This window comes from Perca fluviatilis, chromosome 2 (assembly GCF_010015445.1).
Source record: "Perca fluviatilis chromosome 2, GENO_Pfluv_1.0, whole genome shotgun sequence".
Classification (NCBI taxonomy): Eukaryota; Metazoa; Chordata; class Actinopteri; order Perciformes; family Percidae; genus Perca; species Perca fluviatilis.
In genome coordinates this window covers 44,688,137-44,712,266 of record NC_053113.1, presented here as the reverse complement: position 1 = coordinate 44,712,266, position 24,130 = coordinate 44,688,137, and the positions used below count along the sequence as shown (strand labels likewise).

Sequence of the window (24,130 nt, the reverse complement as noted above, 5' to 3'; positions counted from 1 at the left end):
GGGTAAGGGGACATCCAAAGCGATGAAAAGAGGAACGAGGGCAGGAGTATGAGCTAGGTGGAAAGCTAACACTAGCCAGCCACCTGTCTCATCCATCCTGCTGTCCTCTCATTAGACAACCAACTGGACTACATCCAACTTCAACGATTACTCCAAACGGGAGTTCAGAGACTGCTGTGTTTTTGTTGTTGTGGAAACATGGCTGAACAACAGTGTACCAGACTATCCAGCTACCAGGCCTGCTAGCCCTCCGAGCAGATGTTGCTCTGTCGGGTAAGACTCGTGGAGGTGGGCTGTGTTAACACGGACACGGACTGGTGAAGGAATGGGGTGCTTTTATCCAACTACTGCTAACCGCTGGTGGAGTTTGTGACTGTTCGATGCCGACCATTCTACATTCCACACAAATTCACAGCTGTGTTTATACTCGGTGTTTACAGCCCACCAAGCTCTAATGCTACGAATGCGTTAGCTGAACTTTACGGAGCCTAGTGTGTGCACTAAATGTAGCTCTCGTATGTCGTTTTTATATAATGTCGTTTTTATATATTTTAAATGTGTAACGCCATTTGAGCCACGTGAAACGTTGTTTTGTGTATATGGTTGAAATGACAATAAAACACATTTGAGTTGACTTGACTGTCTCACTGTCTATTATGACTGTAAACAGTAGGCGTGGCTTGGGAGTGGACTGTAGCAAAGCGAAGCAAGTGCATTCTGGGAGTTGTTGTCTTTCATCCACATGAGCCAAAAATAAATTTTCTGGCTTTTCTCGGTCTAGAAGTCACCAACATCAAAAAAAAAATCACATTTCTACTACATAAATGACCCAATTCATCTTTACAGTGGTAAAATATCCCTTTAACAACATTGGCAGCCCAGATGACATTGTTTACTGCCGTTAGCCATGCAGCTACAATAGTTAGCAGTGCACACTTTTTAAATTAAGTCTTTTAAGCCTATACTATATAAACAGAAAATGTTTCAGGAGTAATCTGCCCCGGAATTGGGGAGAATTTAACAACACCGTCAGCCAAGATGACATATTTGACTGCCGTTAGCATGTAGTTACATATGATAACGTTGCATTGGCTTAAAAAAGAAGAAGAAAAAAACGCTCCAGTCCTGCCTACTTGGAGCAGATGACCAATCGTAGAAGGCCAGCTTAGAGTTGCATAAGACTTAGCCGAGAGTAGAAAAAACTGTTGAAACCGGAATGTTCAGAACACTTGGAAATCTGAACGTTTTAGCTCGCAGGGATTTGTCTAAAATACATTTTCCTCATTATTTGAAGATTTGGCCACTTTAACATGAAAATCCAACATTATAACATTGTAGATATGACAGAAAACACGGAAAAGCATAATATTTCCACTTTCAGAGAACACCATCTTTTGAGACTGTATTCACAGTTCAGTTATTGGCCCCTGAGTCCAGGGTGGTGCCTCGTTTATTATTGCGTCAATTTGATAAAGTTATCAGAATATGGATAAAATATCTTTGATAATTGCTAATAATTTAATCTGTACCCACCAAATTCCTAACACTAGCAAAGAAAGTACTTAAAAAGTATTAAGTAAATATTAACTGACATTAGTTATGTTACATGTTTCATTTAAATATCAAGCTAACAATGAGGTTTTCTTAAGAAACTATCTACTAAAAAGCCGTGTATGTATTTATTCAATTAATTCTTCTTCTCCTTCTTTGGTGGTCAGAAAAAACGGTTTTACCAGTTGTACATTACTGCCATCTAACAATGGATGTATTTTCTTGCCCCAAAGGCATAACTTCAATGCATTGTTGGTAGGGGTGTGCCCCTCTCCCCTTAAAAAATTATCCGATACTTATCTAGATACATTGACTACGGTACGGTTCACGGACGATACATTGTAATATGAAACGATTCAGTGCGATTCGATGTTGAAACGATTCGGTTGCGATCCAATGTGATAGGATTCAATCTGAGATACAGTTAAAATTTGTTAAATGTAAACATCAATTTCCCATTATAAATTAAAATATCCAATTCTATAAAAGAACCATTGCCTACCTTCAAATAAATATATATTTTGTAAAAGGACCAGGGAATAGCAAAGCCAGGACATGCTAATAGTATAACGTCAACCTAATTAGCTAGCCACCAACATACACAATAGCTCCATGTTAAATGAAACTGCCTCCTTGCTGCTGTAATCTGAGAGCCATTGTGAGCACTACAATAATATGTATTACGTGAGTATGTAGAATGCGGGTCTTTATGCTAATGTAACTAAACATCTAAGAACATATAAACGTCAATATAAACTTAACACTCCCAAATACATATCTATATATATCTATATATATATTATATATATATATATATATATATATATACACAAATGGATGGATGACTAGTACAATTCACAATATCCACCATGTATTCCTCTCAGCCACTTTCACCGCCAACTCCAAAAACAAAACCTAGCTGTTGGCACGTTTTTTCTGCAAATCCAAACAAAGGCGCCGATTGGCCGATCCCCGCCACCCTGAAAATGAATGTACAAGTCCTTAATCACACAAATGCATTATTGCAAACACCGCAGCAGCTTCGTTGAATTGACAGCAAAGCTTCAGTCAACCGATTCGTAACTAGAACCAGGCCATCAGCCGAATCTTGATCCATTTAGCGTTGCAGGGGTCTGTGTATCGATGTAGCAGTATCTGTGATAATACACACCTCAGGCCGTCCACCTCCCTCACTACGAGGGGTCCAGCTTCCGCTCAACAAACCTGTTTGCTGTCCTGGCTCCACAATGGTGAAACAAGCTCCCCACTGATGTTAGGACAGCAGAAACCGTGCACATCTTTTGTCACAGACTGAAAACTCACCTGTTCAGACTGCATCTTGGCCCATAAAAAGAAAGAAATAAAACCTTTCTCTATCTCTTTTTAAAAAAAAAATAGCACTTGAAGCAGTTTTGCTTATTTGACGATTGCAATTTTGGGGTTGGCATCTTCAAGGTTGAATGTACTTATTGTAAGTCGCTTTGGACACACTTTGTTTCTCTCAATATGACTCTAGTCACTATTCGCTCCGAAGCTAATCGCCGTCACTCTCTTACTTTCTCCCTCGCTCTATCCCCCACTCCCCACACACACACATGCCAGCTCGACGCACACACCAACGCACAAGTATAAACTTTAGGCCATGGTGAAAGCTCTGCGTGGACCCTCCACAGAACCATAAATCAAGCAAGGGTTAGGGAAAGATCATGGGTAAGGTTAAAAAATTTAAGTTTAACTGCATGTGAGACAAGAACGGGATAGTTAGGGTTAGGAAAAGATCGTGGGTGGGTGTAAGTGACACGCAGGACAACAATGGGACACAAACTCCGGTCTCCTGTGTTGTTTGACCCATCCACCAACCCAACCCCTTACGCGGAATTTTCGTGTTACTCAATACTGTTGTCGCTCTTCCTACTACGCCATCTTACAGTGCCCTGTGTGTTCCATGCAGACGCTAAAGGGCGATATGTGCGTCAATATCTGACCATTGCAACAGTCCATGAAATATCATTAAAGGGGTGATAGAATGATTGGGTATTTCACACTGTTCCTTATGGTCTCCTAATGGGGTATGTAACATTGGTTGGGCTGAAAATGGCCTGGTTGATATTTTATTGGCCCTTATGCATCCCTGTGTTTTGGCCCTATTTGTAACAAGAGCTTTTTTTCAAAAAATAAGGTGTGAATTCAATATCAATATTTGAGATGAGCTGTTGCGATTGTTGTGAAACAAAAAAAAAAAAAACACGGAAAAAAACACAAACACAAAAAAAAAAAATCCTCAAAACATACAGACAGAATCTCATATTCCAGACACTGCAATGTTTCCTTACCAATTTCACTTCTGAGACTTTTTTATGCGAGAAATATATATCTCAAAATATATCTCAAATATGGGCCGTTTTACGAAAATGTATGGCTAATTGCAAATTTGGTAAGACGTGTCGGACTTTAGGAGCTCCACACAGTCTGACGAGAAAGCGGCAGCCTGCTGGGCTCCATACCCAGCGCAAAGTCACCCTTTGTGGATACTGCACTACCGGGGCTCCGCGGCCGGCTGCCGGCATTAACTATAATATATTTACGGTTTGAATTTCGTCACGCCATACAGTCTTACATAACATCATTCCCCAATGTCTTATAAAACTAACCGTTGTGTCCGATTTGATTTTAAGGCATTTTTATGAACGCGAGGCGTCTTTGTAGGACGAGCAGCTGCTAGCTATATGTTCCATTCAATACAATAGGGAAATATCGCAGCTAGCTAGCTACACTTTCGGCATAACTAAAGTATATTTACAGTTTGAATTTCGTCACGCCACTTATATAACATTATTCCCCAGTGTCTTATAAAGCTAACCGTTGTGTCCAATTTGATTTTAAGGCATTTTTATGAACGCAAGGCGTCTTTGTAGGACGAGCAGCTGCTAGCTATATGTCCCATTCAATACAATGGGGAAATATCGCAGCTAGCTAGCTACACTTTCGGCATAACTATAGCTATATTTACAGTTTGAATTTCGTCACGGCATGAATATTACAGGTTTTCCAAGGTCTTACAAAGCTTAGCTAACACTTGTCCGATTGTCGGATTTCAATTGAATGTATTTTTGTGAATGTCAGAGTTAGGAGGAGGCTAGCTAGCTCTCATTGATGGACTCCAGCTCACCGCGGGCTCTATCAATGAGACTCGCGGACAAGAGGTGTTTATTTCCCCGATGTTTGTTTAAATAACTCAACACACATACCCATTATAAGATTAACTGGAACCTACGGGCTGCGGTAAGAGATTGCAGGCGTAACAAGCTCGCTGACTGCGCTCTCAGTCACTCACCGGCCGGCCAGTAGCAGGAAGAGGGGAGGGAGAACAGCGAGCTGCAGGCCCTGGAGCTCTGTCAGGGCAGTGGTGTGTAGTAGTCCAGTCACCCAGAAAAGGGTGGGTTTGCGCGGGTATTGAGCACCGGGCCGCCTGCCGAGCTCAATCTAGCTCACAGCAGGCCGGGGTCTGTGATGGAGGACAGGCAGGGTGGCGATGTAGCAACCCAGGCAGCACCGGCCGCTTAACTCCGACACACAGTCGGGACAAAATTTGCAATTAGCCATCCATTTTTGTAAAACGGCCCATATTTGAGCTTTACATTGATTTCTCGCATAAAAAAGTTTCAGAAGTGAATTTTGTAATGGAATAGCAGAGACGTCAGAGGTTGACGTCAACTTCCAGCTTTGTTGAGATTCGCCCATTTTCAGCGGCAGTTTCAAAATATGAGATTTTCATAGTAAAGGTGTGTCAATAGGATTTTGAGCTTCTATGTATGTCCTATTTACCCACCGAACTGTCGTTATTCAACTATGACAGGGTAAAATCGGTTTTGCATTCTATCACCCCTTTAAAAGCTTCACAAAAAGCTAGCAACTTATTATTATTTAAATTACTATTTCTATGGTAAAGAGTTGCTTTAAATCAATACATTTTTTTATTTGTCACATGAAATAGTACGAGGTACAATTCCAGTGAAATGTTATCCCATTTGAGTTGTTTGTGGTAATCATACTGTTGCAAGATGAATTTCATGAATATGAATAAAAACATCGTTGTCCCATGTTTCTGTTGATTTCATGTTGTTCAGCAGTAAAAACATTAGTTAAACTGGTTGAAAACAGCTTTATTTCATTTTTTTTTTGACAAAAATTTATTTCTGGACCAGTAGAGTAGAGGATGGAAACTTTCACAAACATCTTTTATTATCATTATTTGAAAATACAAATATAAAATTATACTTTCCACATTTGGGATATGAGAGACCCCATCCTTTTCTTTTTTTTTGTTTTCTGTTTTTCTTTTTTTTTTTACAACAGGGCTTGAGCAAGCCATACAAGAAGACCTGAAAGATGTTTTCAGACCGTCAGTCCATTCAATCAGCTCTCATGATAAGAAGTTTGTTAACTCTAACAAAAATGGGCAAGTGGTAGTAATGGGCAAGGCAATCAGATATCTCCAGATAAAGGAAAAGCTTTTACTGCTACATGATGAGACATTAATTACTGCATCACTTCTAAAAACATGAAACCTTCAAGTCGGTGTAGAGTTGCGCCACTGTTGGTAACACTTTGAAGAAAATTATTATTGCACCTTATACTTTTGTTTCAGCATCATTCCATTTGCTTCATTGGAAAAGTTTAGCTGTGAGTGTTGGCTATAAAGAAGCTATACATACACACGCATAAACCTTCCAATCTGTGTGTACATGAGTATCCCCAGCTACCAGCAGGCATGAGCTGTGTTTCAATGACAAGATGTGCGCTTGACCTAGCACTTAGCCACAAGCTTCAAGTTTAAGTGGATACAATAGTTCCCTCACAATACATATTCCAAACCTACATGTTGTGTTTTCTACTATTTTCTAGTCAACAATTATCCAATGATTAACTTGAACTTGCAAGATGTATAACATTCATTAGCTGTAAACTGCTGTCAATATTAAAGTACAGCAACAACAGAGCCATGCTACCTTAAAAAAGCTATGAGATCAGTCAAAACAATCTGAAGCAATGAAGGTGTACTGCATAAGAATATGTTGAACTGGATCAGCTACTTGAAAGGGCAAACAGCTCATACTTTAATAACACTTTATTTTCAAAGTCTGTTAAGGCAGGTACAGATTCAGACAGTTTGTAGTCTCACATTGCGAGACCTGTGTCACTGTGTCAGCACTGGAGTATGGTCTGGCTGCATGACTTAAAACTCTGCTATAGGGGAAAAATCACTCTGGCTTGTTCGTATTTCTTCAAACGAATCACAATCGTCCTGGGCGGTGCTAAGCCCCAGATGCAGCAATGTTTCCACTTGCCACAGTTTGTGACATCGGATGTGATGATCTGTCTGTGACCTTTGGGTCTGAATATAAAACGTTATTAAAACGTTGACCATTGTCAATAAGGGTACATGACTGCACTCCAGGAAATCTTCCAAACCTCATGTCTAACATGACATAACTTGCTACAAAAGCAGAGGACAGGCCCTCCTCTCAGCATGTTCAACAACACAGTGGCCCTCATTCATGAAACGTTCATACGACCTAAAACAGGCGTAGGACGAGCTTACGGCGATTCCTACGCAAAGCAAGGCATTTATCAATTTGAACGTGAGCGTAGGCTGCGAAAAAATCTCAAATCTGGTCTGACCAGTGTGACTAGCGGTGGTTCATGGTATAACCACCCGGTTCAGTGAAAGTGTGTAGTGTGGACTTGCGGTGCAGCATATAATCAGCTTAACAGGAGAAGGAGAAGTCATCAGTTGATCACTTATCGGCAATGGCAGATCTGGCTCTTTTAGAAGACCTCTATGCGCCGGTACAACATGCACACATACGCACATGGGCCACAGTGGAGCACTCCATCAGATTTAATAAAGGCAGATGGCTCTGTCTTGCATCAGCAGGGGGGCCAAAAAAATTCTGCAACATTGTTTTAGTCTGTGGGGTTCTGCACAACATCGCGCAGGAAAACAGGGTGCCATAAATGTAGTGATGGAGCCAGATGACCCGATGCCCAGAGACCAGTGTCCAGCACAGCCCAAACTGGGGGCTTTACGAAGGAGACAGGATATTATTCCTCGCTTTTAAAAGGTATTGTTGTTATGTTTGGCAATGATATTCAATACAGGAAACATGACGATGCACAACATTTTTATTTATTCTTCAGGTTTTCGGCTCTCTTTTAAAGTGTTCTAAGTCTTTTAAATTTATGTCTGCCATTGACCGACATTTTTCGGCATGTTTTTCCAGCCCCTCTGCTGTCAGGGTCGGGGTGGCGGAGGACATGCGCTCTCCCTCACAACTCACGGTTGCCTGGCTCTGACCGATAAAAAGGGACATGAGTAAAATAAAAGACACTGCATAACCTCTGCTACTGTGTGTTTAAGTAAGTACACTTACATGTAGGCCTAAGAGATTGCAATACAAGCCTGTATATTACTAGGACTATGGCATATGTATGTCAAGGATGTATAAATTAAATAAACTACAGCAACACTTGACTGCATCAGTGATCTCTTTCCATTCCGCATTCTTTCTACAGCCTTTTATACCAGTTTTCAGGCTGTCAAATAGTACACACGTAAGTGCAATTGAATCTGAGATATCAGGGTTTCAATCTCCACCTCTGAAAAGCCTCTTAGCCGGATTACATCTCGCCATGTTGTAAATTGTAGGGGCGAGGCCTCAAAACTGAGAATATATTGGGGTGTGATATTTAAATTAAGATTGTTTCCAGCCGCTGCATTTATCAATGTACGACCATTCTTACGCTCTGTTTGGTGTGATACGAATGTTTCATGAATCACACGTGAAGCCTGTCGTAAGATGATTTCTGCGCTCATATCTGCGCTGGTTTCTACGTTAGGTTGATAAATGAGGGCCAGTGAGTGTATTGCTCTAAAGGTAAAGCATGGCACCAATGTGTGCATTAACATATGATTCCTTAAATGCTACTAAGAACTCTGTAAGTTGCTTCTGGACTAACCTCTCCTATGAATTCTGTTCACATGAAACTATGTTGCATTAGCAACTTCACAATCAGTAGCAGGGTTAAGTGCTAAAGCAGGAAGCATCGTGATGTTCAGATAAAGCAGTGAGAAGTAAAGTAAAGCTACACTTTGAGCTTTTAATTTCACAGCTTATTTTGTCTTAGAATTTCAGACAACTGAGGGATGCTGTAGTAGGATAAAGCAGGATTTAGTTCTGATTTCTACTCTGTTTAGTCCCTCACAATGCTGGCAGCTTAGTTTGACTAGTGTAAATGTGACACTAGTCTAGGGGGGCTGGGCACCAGTTATCTTGGCACTGCTGTCCATGACAGACAGGTATTGCAAGTTTCTAAGACTATGTAAGTAGACTATCTAAGAATTTTGATGCAATTTAGTGATTGGCGGTCTAACATTGATTAAGTATGAGCTGTTTCCATGATTCATGAATAAATAAATAAAAACATTTAGGGTGTTGATGAAGTACTGAACAAGTAAATAAAACTATCTAAAAAGTAGTACCATGAGCCACTGGGATATTTGAAAAGTGCTAATGCTAAAACATAAAGTTCAGATTATTTATATTTATAATAGTCATTATTGTTATTACTGTTATTACCATTGATCCGTTGTAGCTATATAAATTAGGTCATTTGTTTCATCAGTGTAATAAAATCCCTCCTGCTCTTTAACTTTGTCCAATTATCACAAATCAAAGTGTTTTGCATATCTAGCATTAGCATTTAAGGTAGTATGGCAAACCCCCTTTTTATAACATTCAAGGGTGGGGGTCCAATTAATGCCTTGTTTACAAGAGAACATCTTACAGCCAATCTTCCTTCAAATGTTTTCAATGAGAACTTTGGTTCGCTGAAACCATGTGAGAGGAGCACACAACAGAAATTCAACAGAAAAACAGAAATACAAGTGACGCTAAGGTCAGCTTTTTTTCCTAGATGGAAAAATGTTTAAGTTATATCCTTACTGGTCATACATCATCTAATGAGTAAAAGCTAATAGTATCTATTTCGACTACATAACATCTATCACTGGTATAGGAGAAAGAGTGAGAGGAGTGACAGTTTTAAAGGTTAACAAATCTGTGTATAAACCACTACACTGGGACCAAAGACAGCACTCCTATATCAGGTCATTGGATTTCTTTTGAATACATTACTGAAATACATAAATGATCAACTGAAGGATATTGTAGAGGATGACAGAAAATGGACAGAGAACTGGATGGATATACAGTACATCATATTATTATTATTATTGTTAGTTAGATAGATATAATTCATATAATTCTAACAGCCACAAAAATATTGATACAAATCTTTCTTTAGAAATGTAAATTATACAAGGGAACATACATGTTTCTCATTTTAATTAACAACATAACACATTGGTTTTTTTTTGTTTGAATTTTTTTGATCATTCGATTAGTACTTGAAGTCCCCATTTTAGAAACAGTCCAGCATTCAGCTTCTCATGGTTTGTAAAAGTAATTTGTAAAATATTTGTATTAGCACAGAGGGGAAGAAAACAGCGTACATTTATCAATTCATAAACCATTTAAAACCTTAAAGAAAAATGGATTCTTTAGTTATAGCAAATTCATATTTACATGAAATTATAGAGAACATTCCTATTTTCTTTTACATTTTTTTGTAATGCATTTATGAAAACATCTTTGTATTCAGTAATGTTGGATCAACCGTATGCAAACGGGCAACATTTTAAAACAGTATATAGACGTCCTGACATTTTCAAGTTAGTCTGACCAAAATCAAGTAATAAATAAAAGACCACTTCAAAGAGCCAACTAACGTGCAAATGAAATCTGCTCTCAGCCGTACCTCTAAAATCAGTGCAACACCTTCACTTTGTTAGCCAGTCATATTTTCAAATAAGTTCTCTGGCCATCGTTACAAAATACACAGGACTGAGGTAATAAGCAACACTCATCTGCTGCACTTCTTTCTCGAAAGAAAACGCAAGTTGCAAAAAATGAAACTTGAAATATTGCCTTTTGTGTGACACCAGACATGAATAGACAATTACAGTACAGTATATCTGTATATTAAACAAACATCATCTTTTTGAATATGAGGACACAACTGATTCGCCTAGTATTCCCAAAACTATCAGGTGTGCTTTGGATTGATTTCTTTTCATGCTCCAGAGCTCCAGAGTTGCAGTGACACAGACGAATGTGTCACAGAGTGCAGATCCAGGGGTCCATTCTTCGTACGTTGCTTAAAACATCCGAGATCAAATGACACATCCTAGATGATATCATCGTGCTAATCATGATCTGGCTAATTAAGTTCTTCGAACACACCTGCTGTTGATGATTAGTATAGCTGGATTGAGTTAGTGAGATAATTGCGCGGTCACGCGCTTGTTTAAAAGGGGAGATGTATCGATAGCAGAAACATTGATCAGCAACGCTGCTATTGGCTGCTCACCGTGGCCAAAGAGCGCGCTCAGTTTTTCAACGCAGCAGAGCAAGAACTATGACTGGAAGGGTATGCTGAGTTTGAAACAATAATTAAAACGCCAGGGAACACCTCAAAGTCTGCAAAAGCCAGGAGAGAGGGCTGGCAAAAAGAAGCAGACAAATTAAATCCGTAAGTGTTCCATGTTATGGTTATATCACTTATTACAGTATATATTCTTGTATTTTAATAATTTCATAATTGCTTAATGTCAGAGCCAGCTCAGGACCCACTAGAACATGGGAACAAGTAAAAGTGAAGTACAAGAATATTCTTCAAACTGGTAAGCTTTTCTACTTCTACTGTTTAGTCTCTTTTACCCAAAAACATTTTAAATGATGTTTGTCTGTTTATAACAGCAACCAAGAAAAAGGCGGAGCATAAAAAAACAGGTGGTGGTCCTGCACCCCCACATTATACCCCGGCAGAAGAGCTGGCCCTTGGGCTAAATGCGAACCGACCCATTGTGGAGGGCATCCCTGGGGGCAGCTCTTCCTTAGACCTAAAGCCAGGGACCAGTAACAGCAACACCTTCATTACAGGTAAATGAGTTTTAAATCATCTTGCTACAGTGTAAATAATTTGTTGCTGCATTAAATTAAGTATGTCTATAATCCAAATGGCTGGTACAGTCATTCCAACAGATAAATATTGAGTCAATTGCTTTGACTTGTGAAGGTGAAAACTGCATAACTTAATGTAGTAATGTTTTGCAATATGTTATTGATCATATTTTTTCCTAGTGTAGTTCATTGTAATGCCATTGTGTTCTCTTTTCCGACGAGTCAAACTTTTAACGTGTGGCTCCAACAAGTTGATAATGTAGATGAGACCCTCCCGAGAAAAACGATATCTCTCAATCAGTATATTATCGCGCTGCGCTAAAGGATCCTGTCGATCTCGCAAAACGCGATAGCTTCGAAAAGCTCTTTGAATTATTCTGGCACCTTCAGCAACAGGTTCCTGACGTAAAAACGGACAAGACATGGCTGCGACAGACTTCCCATATCACCTCCGTTTCTATAGCCGGGATCTAATCCTGTTGACATGAAATAAGCCTGCTCGCGAGCAGGTTTAAGATTGCGCACCTGTTGCTATGACAGCAAGTCCAGGATGAGCGTCGAAGAACTAAACAATCCAAGATCATGCCAAATCGCCAACAATCAAATCCAGCTAAGTGAGTTAGCGACGTACGAAGAATGGGCCCCAGATGTTTGTGTGACGACGACAACAACAACAACGACAACAACAACAACCTTGTGTCGACTTTTTCTAATTGTGCACACTATAGCTCATCATGTAGACAAAATATGCTGGTATCAAATTAGCCACAGTTGGGAAGCAAAGAGCATGAACAGAGATAACCAGCAGAGCAGAATCTGCCATGGGTTTTTCTTTTCCTCCGGCGTTGTGCGATGGATGGGACTCTGGAGAGACAGTTGATGTCCTCCCATCTAGCATGATGTGGCCTTTTCACATAATCGACCATCACAAAAAATAGATATGTCCCTCTCTAAACCACTATAACCACTCAAACACAATTACAGTTATACACTAGTTTTTAAATCTGACAGAATTATAAGGACAACTTTTTTCTTTTTTTTTCCTTCTCCAGACAACAAAACATTTATAAAACAGGACTGTGAAAATATTGTAGTCCTCTTATTGCCAAAACTAGGTACGTTAAGTGACCACATTGCTAGAGCCCAAACTACTCTGTGTTATTGGTTTGTCTTGGTTTTTGATGTGAACCATTACTGTCTCCACTGAGCCAAGATGGTTCACATCAGATGTCTTTGTATGTGCAAACTGACAATCTTTCAATCACTTAAAGTAAAAAATAAGTAACCACAGTGTATTTTCTTTTTTTTACGTGCAGATCAAAATAAAAACAAAAAAATCATTAGAACTAAATACTTAAAAATAAGTTTTCATTATTGATTTTAAGTCTAAGACAAAAAAGTCACAATTGAACAAATCAATTTAAATCAAGAAAAACAAAAAAAAAGTAAAATGTTAACACAAGGATACCGGATACAGTCAGAAGGATCTCCATAGCATGTCAGACTTATTGCCACTGGACTGTCATATTTTTTCTGTGATGTGTGTTCTTCATCTGGTGCCACCTCCTCTCTGGCTCACTGCGTGGATGCTGTAGTGGTTAGTGCTGGATGGCATCACCTGGACACAGAAGCAGTTTAGACTTCCCTGGGCCTCGGAAATATTCTACTGGCAGCACAGACACACACAACCTCTACAGAACATTCACTGGGTCTCTTTGTAACATGGCATACTTTTTACACAGAGCATCCCAAGGTATCTGTATGTTTCAGAGAGCCACACTGAGCTTACTTTAAGACCAAATATCAAATTTGTATGTGCAAAATAATTCTACTCAGTCTCATAACCAGACATGGAGCTTACATTTGTATATTTAAACATTTGCCAGTTACATACAGACATCATCATCTCTTCAAATTAAAATGAAGAATAAATCCCAAAACCATTATGTCACTCTGTTTGATGGCGAAGTGGTCTGTGCAAAATACTGAGAGTAATCTTCTGTAACATAACAAAAAGATTATAATGGTGTTCAGAATGAACACAAAGTCAATGGAAAGCTGTAAGTAGACAAAAAGGGAGGCAAAATTTGCTCCAAGTTTAACTCTGTTTTAACTCGGCAAAGTGCACTCTCAAAGCTGTATGACTCCACATTTTAAGACTTATTTAAGACTTAAGATCTTATCCTAGACCAAAGACACAGACTGAACCACCACAAGAAAAATATTCATTTTTGTGATTAGATGATTTGCTTTAGCTTGTAAATATGCCAAAACATCATTGAATGTAAAAAAGCTGATAACACCTGTGCTTTTATATTTGAATTTAAGTACATGTTGAAAGTTTTTTACAGACCCACAGATACCCTGTTAAAACAACAGCTTGTGCCAGTTCCTTTCACTGTCCACTTCAACCATGATTCATTGTTACCACAATTTTATTTGCAATAATGGAATCTGGATTTATGGTTGTAGTCTTATCAATAATTTAAAAATGAACTTGCTTTCATGCTTGAAAGTTGCAAATGTACTTGTAGGAGTTGCAAATGTATGATTCCATGAGCAGCTGATGCATGCCTGGAGGCAAAAACAGCAAGCTTTGGTATGATGCACTGGTATCCACAATGCAAAGACCTTCTTGCTGTGACTGCCAGACAGTGTTCCAGTGTTTTATATGCTGGCTTAATGAGCAACACACACTACAGACAAACTTTGCTTTGATGTGTTGCCTTCTCTCAGGGCTCCCTATATTTCCATAACACACTGGGGCTCCTCAGACAGTGCCCTTCAAAGGGGGTTCTACCTTTATTCTGCATTTATATAGGAACAGTGAACACTACCAGAGTACAATGATTTGGTAGAATAATATGAAGGGTGGATCTCATTCATGTATTGCTCTTAATTTTTTTTTTTACATTTTGCAAGATTTGATAAAGACATGAAATTATGTAATTCCACTTGAACCTTTTTTAGGAGAGTCCAAAAAATGGCGGTTTTCACATTATCTAAGTACAACCCAATTCCTGCATGCTTTACTTCAGAATGCCTAAAACAGAAACTAACAATAAAGTTAGTTATAATAGCAATATTTATTAATATAAAACAAAGAGAACAGAACAATTACACTATAATGGCCCCTAGTGGCTGTTCTTATGTACTATTCATACATTTATGTATAGCTACACAAACTAATGCACTGTAATTTGTATGTATTCCACGTATTTTTTTCTATCAGCACCACATTGACGTTTGCTGTATGCAGCGACCTCTACTGTCCGTACTAATTATGACCGGACAATCTAGTTTATGACCATGGAAATCAGCTTTGGGAGGAGGTCGAGGTGATGGGACCTGTAACACAAGATTCTTCCCGGGGGGAGTGGTGTTTGTGTCCCAGAAGTACTTTTAAGGGGACCGGTGTTTTAACACAAACCACAAACTTATCACTGGACGAGCTGAGTCGTGGGTAGCTGCTGAGTGGAGCCGTAGGTCTGCCATATGTGACCCTCATTTGTCTTTCACCCAAACCTTCATGCAGATTTTTCAACATGTTGCTCCCGGTAGGGAGGCTGCCCGTGCCCTGGTTGGGTTACGGCAAGGGAAGAGACGGGTTTCAGATTATGCCATTGAGTTTCGCAAGCTGGCAGCCGAGAGTGGCTGGAACTCTTCTGCCCTGTTCGCTGCCTTTTTACATGGACTCTCGGCCCCCATGAAGGACCATTTGGTTCCGTTAGACTTACCTACTGATCTGGATGCGCTGGTCGCGCTCGCCATTAAGATCAACAAACAGCTGCAGGAGAGAGTGAGGGAGAGACTAGAGTGGAGCAGGTTCTCCTGTCGGCCAGCCGAGGGTTTCAGTGTCGTTCGTGGTGTTTCAGGGTACTCAAGCTTGGACGCCAGATCTTCGCGGACCTGAGACTATTTTCCCCGCAGCTGAGGAGTCGATGCAGCTGGGCCAAGCTCGTCTTTGCCCAGAGGAGCGTCGGTGTCACATTTGAGAGGGTCGCTGCATCTACTGTGTCCAGGTGGGGCACTTCATCGCCGCCTGCCTGGCAAAAGGGCAGGCTCATCAGTGATCGAGAGGGCACTGGTGAGCGGTACCCATGTTTCTGTTTGTCCCTCTCGGCCCAAGGTTGAGGTCACCTTGTTCTATCACTCTGTTCCCGGTCCCAGGTGCTAGTGGATTCTGGTGTGAACACAAGCCTTATGGACGCCAGTATCGCCGGAGAACTTGGCCTGGACTCTGTTCTCCTTCCTAAACAGTTGGAAGCCACGGCACCATCCCAGTAACAATGACTTTCCCAGATAGTCACACTGAGACATTGACTTTCCACCGGTTTAATTCCTCATTGCACCCAGTTATTCTTGGTTTCCCATGGCTAAGAATACACAACACCCACATTGACTGGCCCCTGGGCAAGGTTGTGCACTGGGGGAAGAACTGTGAGTGGACTTGTTTTTCTCCCCACACAGAGGAGAGTGGGATATGCGTTTCAGTCTCCAAAGATCCCAGGATAGCCCGACTTCTGATTTTCCTGACCTCTCTGACATACCTGAGTGTTTTAGGAAGTATTTAACAAGGCCAAGGCCACCTCTTTGCTGCCCCACAGACCTTATGAGTGCGCCATAGACCTTCTACCAGGTACCTCCCCTCCCAAGGGACGCCTGTTTTCCCTGTCTCCTCTTGAGATGGCGGCTATGAAGGAGTATGTGGGGATATCACTGGCAGCGGGAATCATTCGCCCTTCCTCCTCTCCGGCTGGGGCCGGATTCTTCTTCGTCGGCAAGAAGGACAAGTCCCTGCATCCTTGTATTGATCATAGGGGGCTAAATAGCTAAATGGTGGTCGCTCTAAATGGGAGCCTATGGCTAACCACCAACATCTTCGCCTTTCTAACCCCCAATTAACACCAACTGTGGAACGGCTGCAGATCCGCTCCGCAACAGCGGCGGAGTCAATAGGTTTCCATTAAAGTCAATGTGTGCTGCAGAACGGCTGCGGAACGGCTGCGTTCCGACTCTGTCCCAGCCATGGTGATCCGACGGGAGAGGATACGCAGAGCTTCTATTTTTAAGAGAGACAGCAGCAATTCAGCACAGGGCAGATAGTGCTGGACAGGAAGTCGAGCACAGAAGCAAAAGAAAACATCCGGTTAATTTTCTAAATAAAATACACCGTGCTCACGGCAGATCATATTTCCCTGCACTACACCTTGAAAACATCATAATGGGCGGAGACAGGCCTGACGGAATGTAAACAAACTGTTGTTGGTTTTATGGTTCTGTTTATAGAAACTACATCCTGTTATATCGCGTGATCATACGTGAATTTGCGGGGATCTTGTGGGTCGTAGTGACTTCAACTGTCAGTCATGGCCGCAACCGTTCCGCAACAAATGGCGCTTTTCCATTACTTGGTACCTGCTCGACTCGCCTCGACTCTACTCGCCTTTTTTGGTTTTCCATTACGAAAAAAAGTACCTGGTACCTGCTAACGGATACTTTTTTTAGTACCACCTCAGTCGAGGTTCCAAGCGAGCTGAGGCGAGCCGAAAAGGTGACGTGAAAACCTGCAGGATGCTGACTGGTCGGAAAGAATCGTCACTGATCACTGCATTGCTAGCGAGAGACGGCATTTTTAAATAGTTTAGCCAGCGGTGGTTTTTTGCTGCCAGAGGCTCCACGCAGAGCTTTCTCCGTAGCATACAAGTGGCCTGATGTTTTTACTTGTGCGCTGGTGTGTGCATGTGTGATGTGTGTGTGTGAGGAGCTGGTGAGCGAGGGAAAAGTGAGAGAGTGACGGAGATTATCTCCGCAGCGAGTAGTGACTCTAGAGTCATATATATGTGAGAGAAACAAAGTGTCTCCCCTGTTCTTTCTGACCACGGTGGGAAATCTGGAGCAGTAAACGTTAACTATCTCTTTGATATCATGTTGTTTACGGAGACATGTAGGGGTATGTATGAAAACATATAGGAAGGCCCTCAGAAATGCCAGATCAGACTATTAATCATCACTAATAGAAGAAAATAAGAACAACCCAAGGTTTCTTTTCAGCACTGTAGCCAGACTGACAGATAGCCACAGCTCTATTGAGCCATCTATTCCTATAGCTCTGAGTAGTGACAACTTCATGAGTTTCTTTAATGATAAAAGTATAACAATTAGAGATAAAATTCCGCTAGAAAGAACGACAAGACCTGGCATATACTTAGACTGCTTTTATCCTATAGATCTGCAACAATTAATGTTAAAGGTCTCTTCAGCTAAGCCATCTACCTGTCTCTTAGACCCATCCCAACGAGGCTACTTAAAGAAGCGTTACCCGTAGTTAACACTTCATTATTAGATATGATCAATATGTCTTTATTAAGAGGTTCTGTACCGCAGTCATTTAAAGTAGCTGTGATAAAACCTCTTCTGAAAAAACCACCCTCGATCCTGAGGTCTTAACCAACTATACACCTATATCTAATCTCCCCTTTCTCTCCAAGATCTTTGAGAAGGTAGTCGCTAATCAGTTATGTGACTTTCTACATAGCAATAGTTTATTTGAGGACTTTCAGTCAGGATTTAGAATGCATCATAGCACAAAGACGGCACTGGTGAAAATTACTAACGACCTTTTAACTGCTTCAGACAAAGGACTTGTCTCCGTACTTGTATTACTAGATCTTAGGGCTGCATTTGACACTATTGACCATACCATCCTGTTACAGAGACTGGAACATTTAGTTGGCATTAAAGGAATCGCACTAAGCTGGTTAAAGTCCTATTTATCTGATCGATTCCAATTTGTTAATGTTAACGGAGAATCCTCCAGGCACGCTAAAGTTAACCATGGCGTTCCACAAGGCTCAGTACTTGGACCAATTCTATTCACCTTATATATGCTTCCTCTAGGCAATATTATTAGGAAACACTGAATTAACTTTCATTGTTATGCGGATGACACCCAATTATACCTATCAATTAAGCCAAACGGAACCAGTCTGTTAATTAAACTCCCAAGCATGCATCAAAGATATAAAATCATGGTTGGATTTTCTGATGTTAAATTAAAACAAAACTGAAGTGATTGTGCTGGGCCCTAAACACTACTCTAGATGGTATCGCCCTGGCCTCCAGCACTACTGTCAGAAATCTAGGAGTTATTTTTTATCAGTATATATCCTTTAACGCCCACTTAAAACAAACCTCAAGAACAGCCTATTTTCACCTTCGTAACATTGCCAAAATTAGGAACATCCTGTCTCAACACAATGCTGAAAAACTATTCCATGCATTTGTTACTTCCAGGCTGGACTATTGTAATTCCTTACTATCAGGATGCTCAAATAAAACCCTTAAGACTCTCCAGCTGATCCAGAATGCTGTAGCGTGTGTTCTGACAAGATCTAAGAAAAGACATCATATTTCTCCTGTATTAGCTTCTCTGCATTGGCTTCCTGTAAAATCCAGGATTGAATTTAAAATCCTTCTTCTGACCAAAGCTCTAAATGGTCAAGCACCATCATATCTTGAAGAGCTCACAGTACCTTATTGCCCCACTAGAGCACTGCGCTCCCAGAATGCAGAGTTACTTGTGGTTCCTAGAGTCTCTAAAAGTAGAATGGGAGCCAGAGCCTTCAGCTATCAGGCTCCTCTCCTTTGGAACCAGCTTCCAGTCTGGGTTCCAGGGGCAGACACTGTCACCACATTTAAGATTAAACTTTCCTCTTCGATAAAGCTTATAGTTAGGGAGTGAGGAGTTGCAGCGTTCAGCCAGACTGGCGTGGGAGGGTGTGTGTCTTCAGACATGGCACCCCTTCTCGTCTCTGCTTCTCTTCATAGTCGTCAGATTCATCTACCATATAATCGATGATATAATCAACCCACGCCATGGTCTAACTGTCCCGGTCGGGTGTCCCCCTAATTGGTTGTTTGTTCCTTCTGAGCTGCGTTCCCAGGTCATTCACTGGGCGCACACTTCCCCTCTCTCCTGCCACCCCGGAATCAAGAGGACCATGTTCGTGGTGCAACAGAGATTCTGGTGGACGTCCATGGAACATGTGATTGGGGAGTATGTAGCTGCTTGTTCGTTATGTGCCCAGAATAAGACCTCCCGTCAAGCGTCTGTTGGTCTCCTGCAATCCATGCCTGTCCCCAAGGTCAGACATTTCCCTAGACTTTGTCACTGGACTACCTCCCTCTGAAGGTAATACTGCTGTTCTTACAGTGGTAGACAGATTCTCTAAGATGGTATATTTTATTCATCTGCCAAAGTTACCCTCTGCCAAGGAAACGGCACAGGTGTCCCATGTTTTCAGGCTTCATGGATTGCCTACAGACGTAGTGTCGGACCGAGGCCCCCAGTTCATCTCAAAGTTTTGGAAGGCTTTCTGAGCTTTGATTGGGGCCACCGTCAGTTTGTCTTCTGGGTACCACCCACAGTCTAATGGACAGACGGAGAGACTCAACCAGGACATGGAGACGGGTCTTCGCTGCCTGGTCTCCAGGAACCCGGCTTCCTTGTCTAAGCAACTGTTATAGGTGGAGTATGCCCACAACACCCTGCTCTGTTCATCCACCAGCCTGTATCCCTTCCCGTGTGCCCACGGTTATCAGCCTCTGCTGTTTCCTGCACTTGAGAGGGAGGTAGGGGTCCCCTCGGCAGTAGCCTTGGTCAGACACTGCCGGCGCTCGTGGACGCGGGCCAGACAGGTTTGATTGAGGAACAGAGATCGATACAAGAGACAGACTGACCGGTGGAGATCCGAGGCACCATGCTATCAGGTGGGACAGAGGGTGTGGTTGGCTCCGAAGGACCTTCCTCTACGCACTAGAGCCGTAAGTTAGCTCCTCGTTTTGTGGTCCCTTCCCCGTATCTAAAATGATCCATGAGAGTCCACCCCACATTTCATGTGAGCAAAGTCAAGCCTGTGAAGGAGAGCGTTATGGTCCCGGCTACACCTCTTCCACCTCCTCCTAGTCTCATTGATGGGGGTCCCGTCAGCAATCTTATGGCGTCAGGAGACAGGGTTGCGGACGTCAGTATCTGGTGGACTGGGAGGGGTATGGACCAGAGGAGAGGTCATGGGTGTCCACGAGTAACATTCTGGATCTGAGCCTGATTAGCGATTACCATCAGCAGCATCCGGAGGAGCCTGGGCCGTTCATGTTGTGTTTGTTTGACTTCCTGTTTTATTTTGTAAATTCACTGTCTGTCTCTTTTTCAGGTCACTTGTCTTGCTGTCTTTGTCTGCCTTCCGCCTGTGTGATTACCCTCCCTTCCCTAATGTGTGTCACCTGTGTGTAATCATCTTACCCTATCCCAGTGCATATATACTCACCTTGTGTCCTTTGTCATTTGCCAGATTGTTATAGTACCTTGTGTGTCTCACTCTCCAGCGTTATCCCTCATGTAACCTTTTAGAAATTGGCAACCACAAGGCTGGTTTACCAAATGAGTTTAAAGAGCAGCTGTAGGTGAAAAGGTCAGTGGAAATGCTGTCCAACACATCTTCAACATACAGCTCAATTTTCAAACAACTGCATTTTTACACATGCCTGACTTGTGATCTGGCCAATGTTTTAGTGACATACTATACCACCTATACCACCTCAGCAATCTCATCAACTCACTCATAAGTGAAGTTAAAGCTTGAATGATACCATAAGCATTTTCCTTGGTGTATGAATATCAATAAGCCCTTATTCAACACAAATATTACTGTGTCAAATCAAGTCTGTTTTCATCTAATGTTTCACAATTGCATGTCTTTATCAAAAGAAGTTCAAATTTAAATGTAAAAATGTAGCTCTGTGCTCATCATAACACGTTTGCATGTTGCATAACCTATAAAATGACATTATGGGTTTGAGGACCACACAAAGTCCAACATTGTTTTCCACCTAAAGTCTTAGTGAAATAATATGCATTATTCTATATATGAGCCTCAGGTAAAAAACAAAAGTAAAAGCTTATTTTATAGTTATTTGACATACACAAAAAGTTAGATATTTCAGACTAAATGTATAAAGGGAGAAAAGGAGCCACATGGAAGAATAACACTATCCCCCACACTTCCTTATAGAATTTCAAACTAACTGGGCAAATGTCAGAGAAAGCAATAGTGGGTGAAGTAAAGCAGAATTTGAAGTAAAAAAGGCTTGCATACATGAGTCAAACCCTGGTTAATACTGCAGTTACAATGAAAGGATGCCTCAGAGAGAATTCGAGTATAGTATAAAAGTATAGAGCAACTTTCTTTTCATAGAACTTTTCAAAGGGCTTGCCTTTTTAGTAAATATACTATGCAGCTCTGCTGGCACAAACTCTGAAAAGCTGTGTCATTTTATTTTCACTGTAAATATGATAGGAGCAGAAATGAAAGGGGAAATCAACACATTCTCACTCCTAGCGCATCAAAAAGCGACGCTTGGTCAGGACTCTTGGTGTCACTATTTGACGCTCAGGGTCGGAACAAATGTTTAAAGCGTATCTCTCGCTAAAATGTAACCTAGGGCCTTTTTGTGAATGTTCCCGAGTCAAATTTTTGTTTAAAAGCATATTTAGGATGGAATCGCCACTTTTAAGATTGACCGTATTTTTGTTTTTCGGTCAAATGGCCTTTTGAATGGGAGTGGTAGGGGCACTTTTATGCTAGCTTCAAAATAGCTATTTTTTAAAACACTAAGAAGACTCGACACAACATGAAACTTTGCTCGAAGTACCACCAGGGCTCTACACCTTAAAGGTCCCATGACATGGTGCTCTTTGGATGCTTTTATATAGACCTTAGTGGTCCCCTAATACTGTATCTTAAGTCTCTTTTATATAGGCCTTAGTGGTCCCCTAATACTGTATCTGAAGTCTCTTTCCCATAATTCAGCCTTGGTGCAGAATTACAGCCACTAGATCCAGTCCCACAATGAGCTTTCCTTTGTATGTGCCATTTCTGTCTGCAGCTATTGAGGAGGAGAGAGGGGGGGATCCAAATATGCTTTTCAACAAAAGTTTGACTCGAGTACATTCACAAAAAGACCCTAGGTTGCATTTTGGCGAGAGTTACGCTTTAACTGACGGACCGTTGTCCCTCTTAATACTATGCCTTCTTACAGCACCGTGGTCGAGCTTCTGTTACGCCCGCTGTGTTCCATACAGACGCTAGGGTGATTTTTGCGTGGGTATCCAACGCTGAGAGCCACTGACCAAGCGTCAGTATTTGACAAGTTGGAAATGAGGATGGGTTGGGGAAATAAGATGAGTAAAAGGCATACAAGTACAATACATGTTTGTATGGGCAGATAGGGTTGTGATATAGAAATAGTATATAATACCTGAAATGAGATGGCAACCAGTCCCCTGCTAGTTTTCAATGGTATCCATTTGTAAAAGCTGTCGCAATCAATGGACCCTAAAATGTACAATTATTAACTTTGTCAGTATGCATTTCTTGGAAAAAAAGGCAAAAAGTAGCTAGTACTTACTGGTGAGTGTAGTTTATTCATAGGATGTAATGCCAGCATAAATGGAAATCCATGTTTTTTATTTTAGTAGAAAGGACAATATGTACATCATCACATTGGTTCCAAAATTTTGATTATTGAAATGACAGACAGGTTGGTATCTATGTGGGTTTGAACTGAACATTAATAATTGTGACCCACAATCTTCACCATATGCATTTTACCATGAGCATATCATTTGATTTACTTTGGTTGCATAAACTCATACTGAAAAATGTGTTCAGAAAATGATTAATTTTACATTCATATCATTAAATTTGGTCAAAAAAAGCTATTTGAAAATGAAAACTCCATTTGACTTTTCATTTTCAAAAACTGATATTCAAATACAATAGGTGAGTGCCCCCAGTAATTGCATATACATCTACATGTCACCACCTCTTTTGGTGTCAACATGCAAATAGAAATTATATCTGTCAGTCCTCACATCAAGGCAGGATAGGAAGTCACTCCCTCATCAGTGATTGGGCCTCACTCAGTGATTTAGATTTTCTCTACATCCTCATGCTGAGGCATTACAAACTAATACCAGCTTGGCCTGGGTAAAGTAGGTAGCTTGCTAACAACTAGCTAAATGTAACTAAGTTTAGCTTAAGTTCACTGCTGGTTGCTCACTAACGTTAATTTGCAACGCTAGCAACTACAATGGCATAGCAGAATCAATCAATATCAATGTAATATGGTGTAAACTTGCCAGATTTAAGGCTCCCATTAATTTCCATCTGCCCTTCCTGGAATGAACAAGTTAAGATTACACACTTACATTTAATGGACTGTTTACATTGTAGACTACCAATATTTTATTTTTGTTGCTTGTAAACATTTGTTTACATTTTCTGTAATTTATCCAATGTTTGTGTGTTTACAAAATACTGTTTTAAAATACATGTTTGTGAACGTTATAATGTTTGTTGTACATAATGCATACACGTTTCACCTTAAATGGCTAACCGTTGCAAAAGTCCAATAAAAACCTCATATAACCT

The 24,130-nt window shown here is 40.9% G+C and overlaps 1 protein-coding gene across 2 annotated transcripts in view; it reads right to left on the bottom strand.

The window, feature by feature from the left end:
- Positions 1-9,817: 9,817 nt before the first annotated feature.
- Positions 9,818-24,130, bottom strand: part of LOC120574587 (RNA-binding protein Musashi homolog 2-like) — a 472,078-nt gene continuing 457,765 nt past the window's right edge. The window contains exons 14-16 of one of the 2 annotated variants that reach the window (XM_039825004.1): positions 23,839-23,875; positions 22,956-23,032; positions 9,818-13,254 (exon numbers count right to left, since the gene is read on the bottom strand). In XM_039825004.1, coding sequence (XP_039680938.1) covers positions 13,186-13,254; positions 22,956-23,032; positions 23,839-23,875 — 183 coding nt within the window. In that variant the 3' untranslated portion in view covers positions 9,818-13,185. The remainder of the gene's footprint in view (positions 13,255-22,955; positions 23,033-23,838; positions 23,876-24,130) is intronic. The other variant, XM_039825005.1, reaches the window with a different exon arrangement.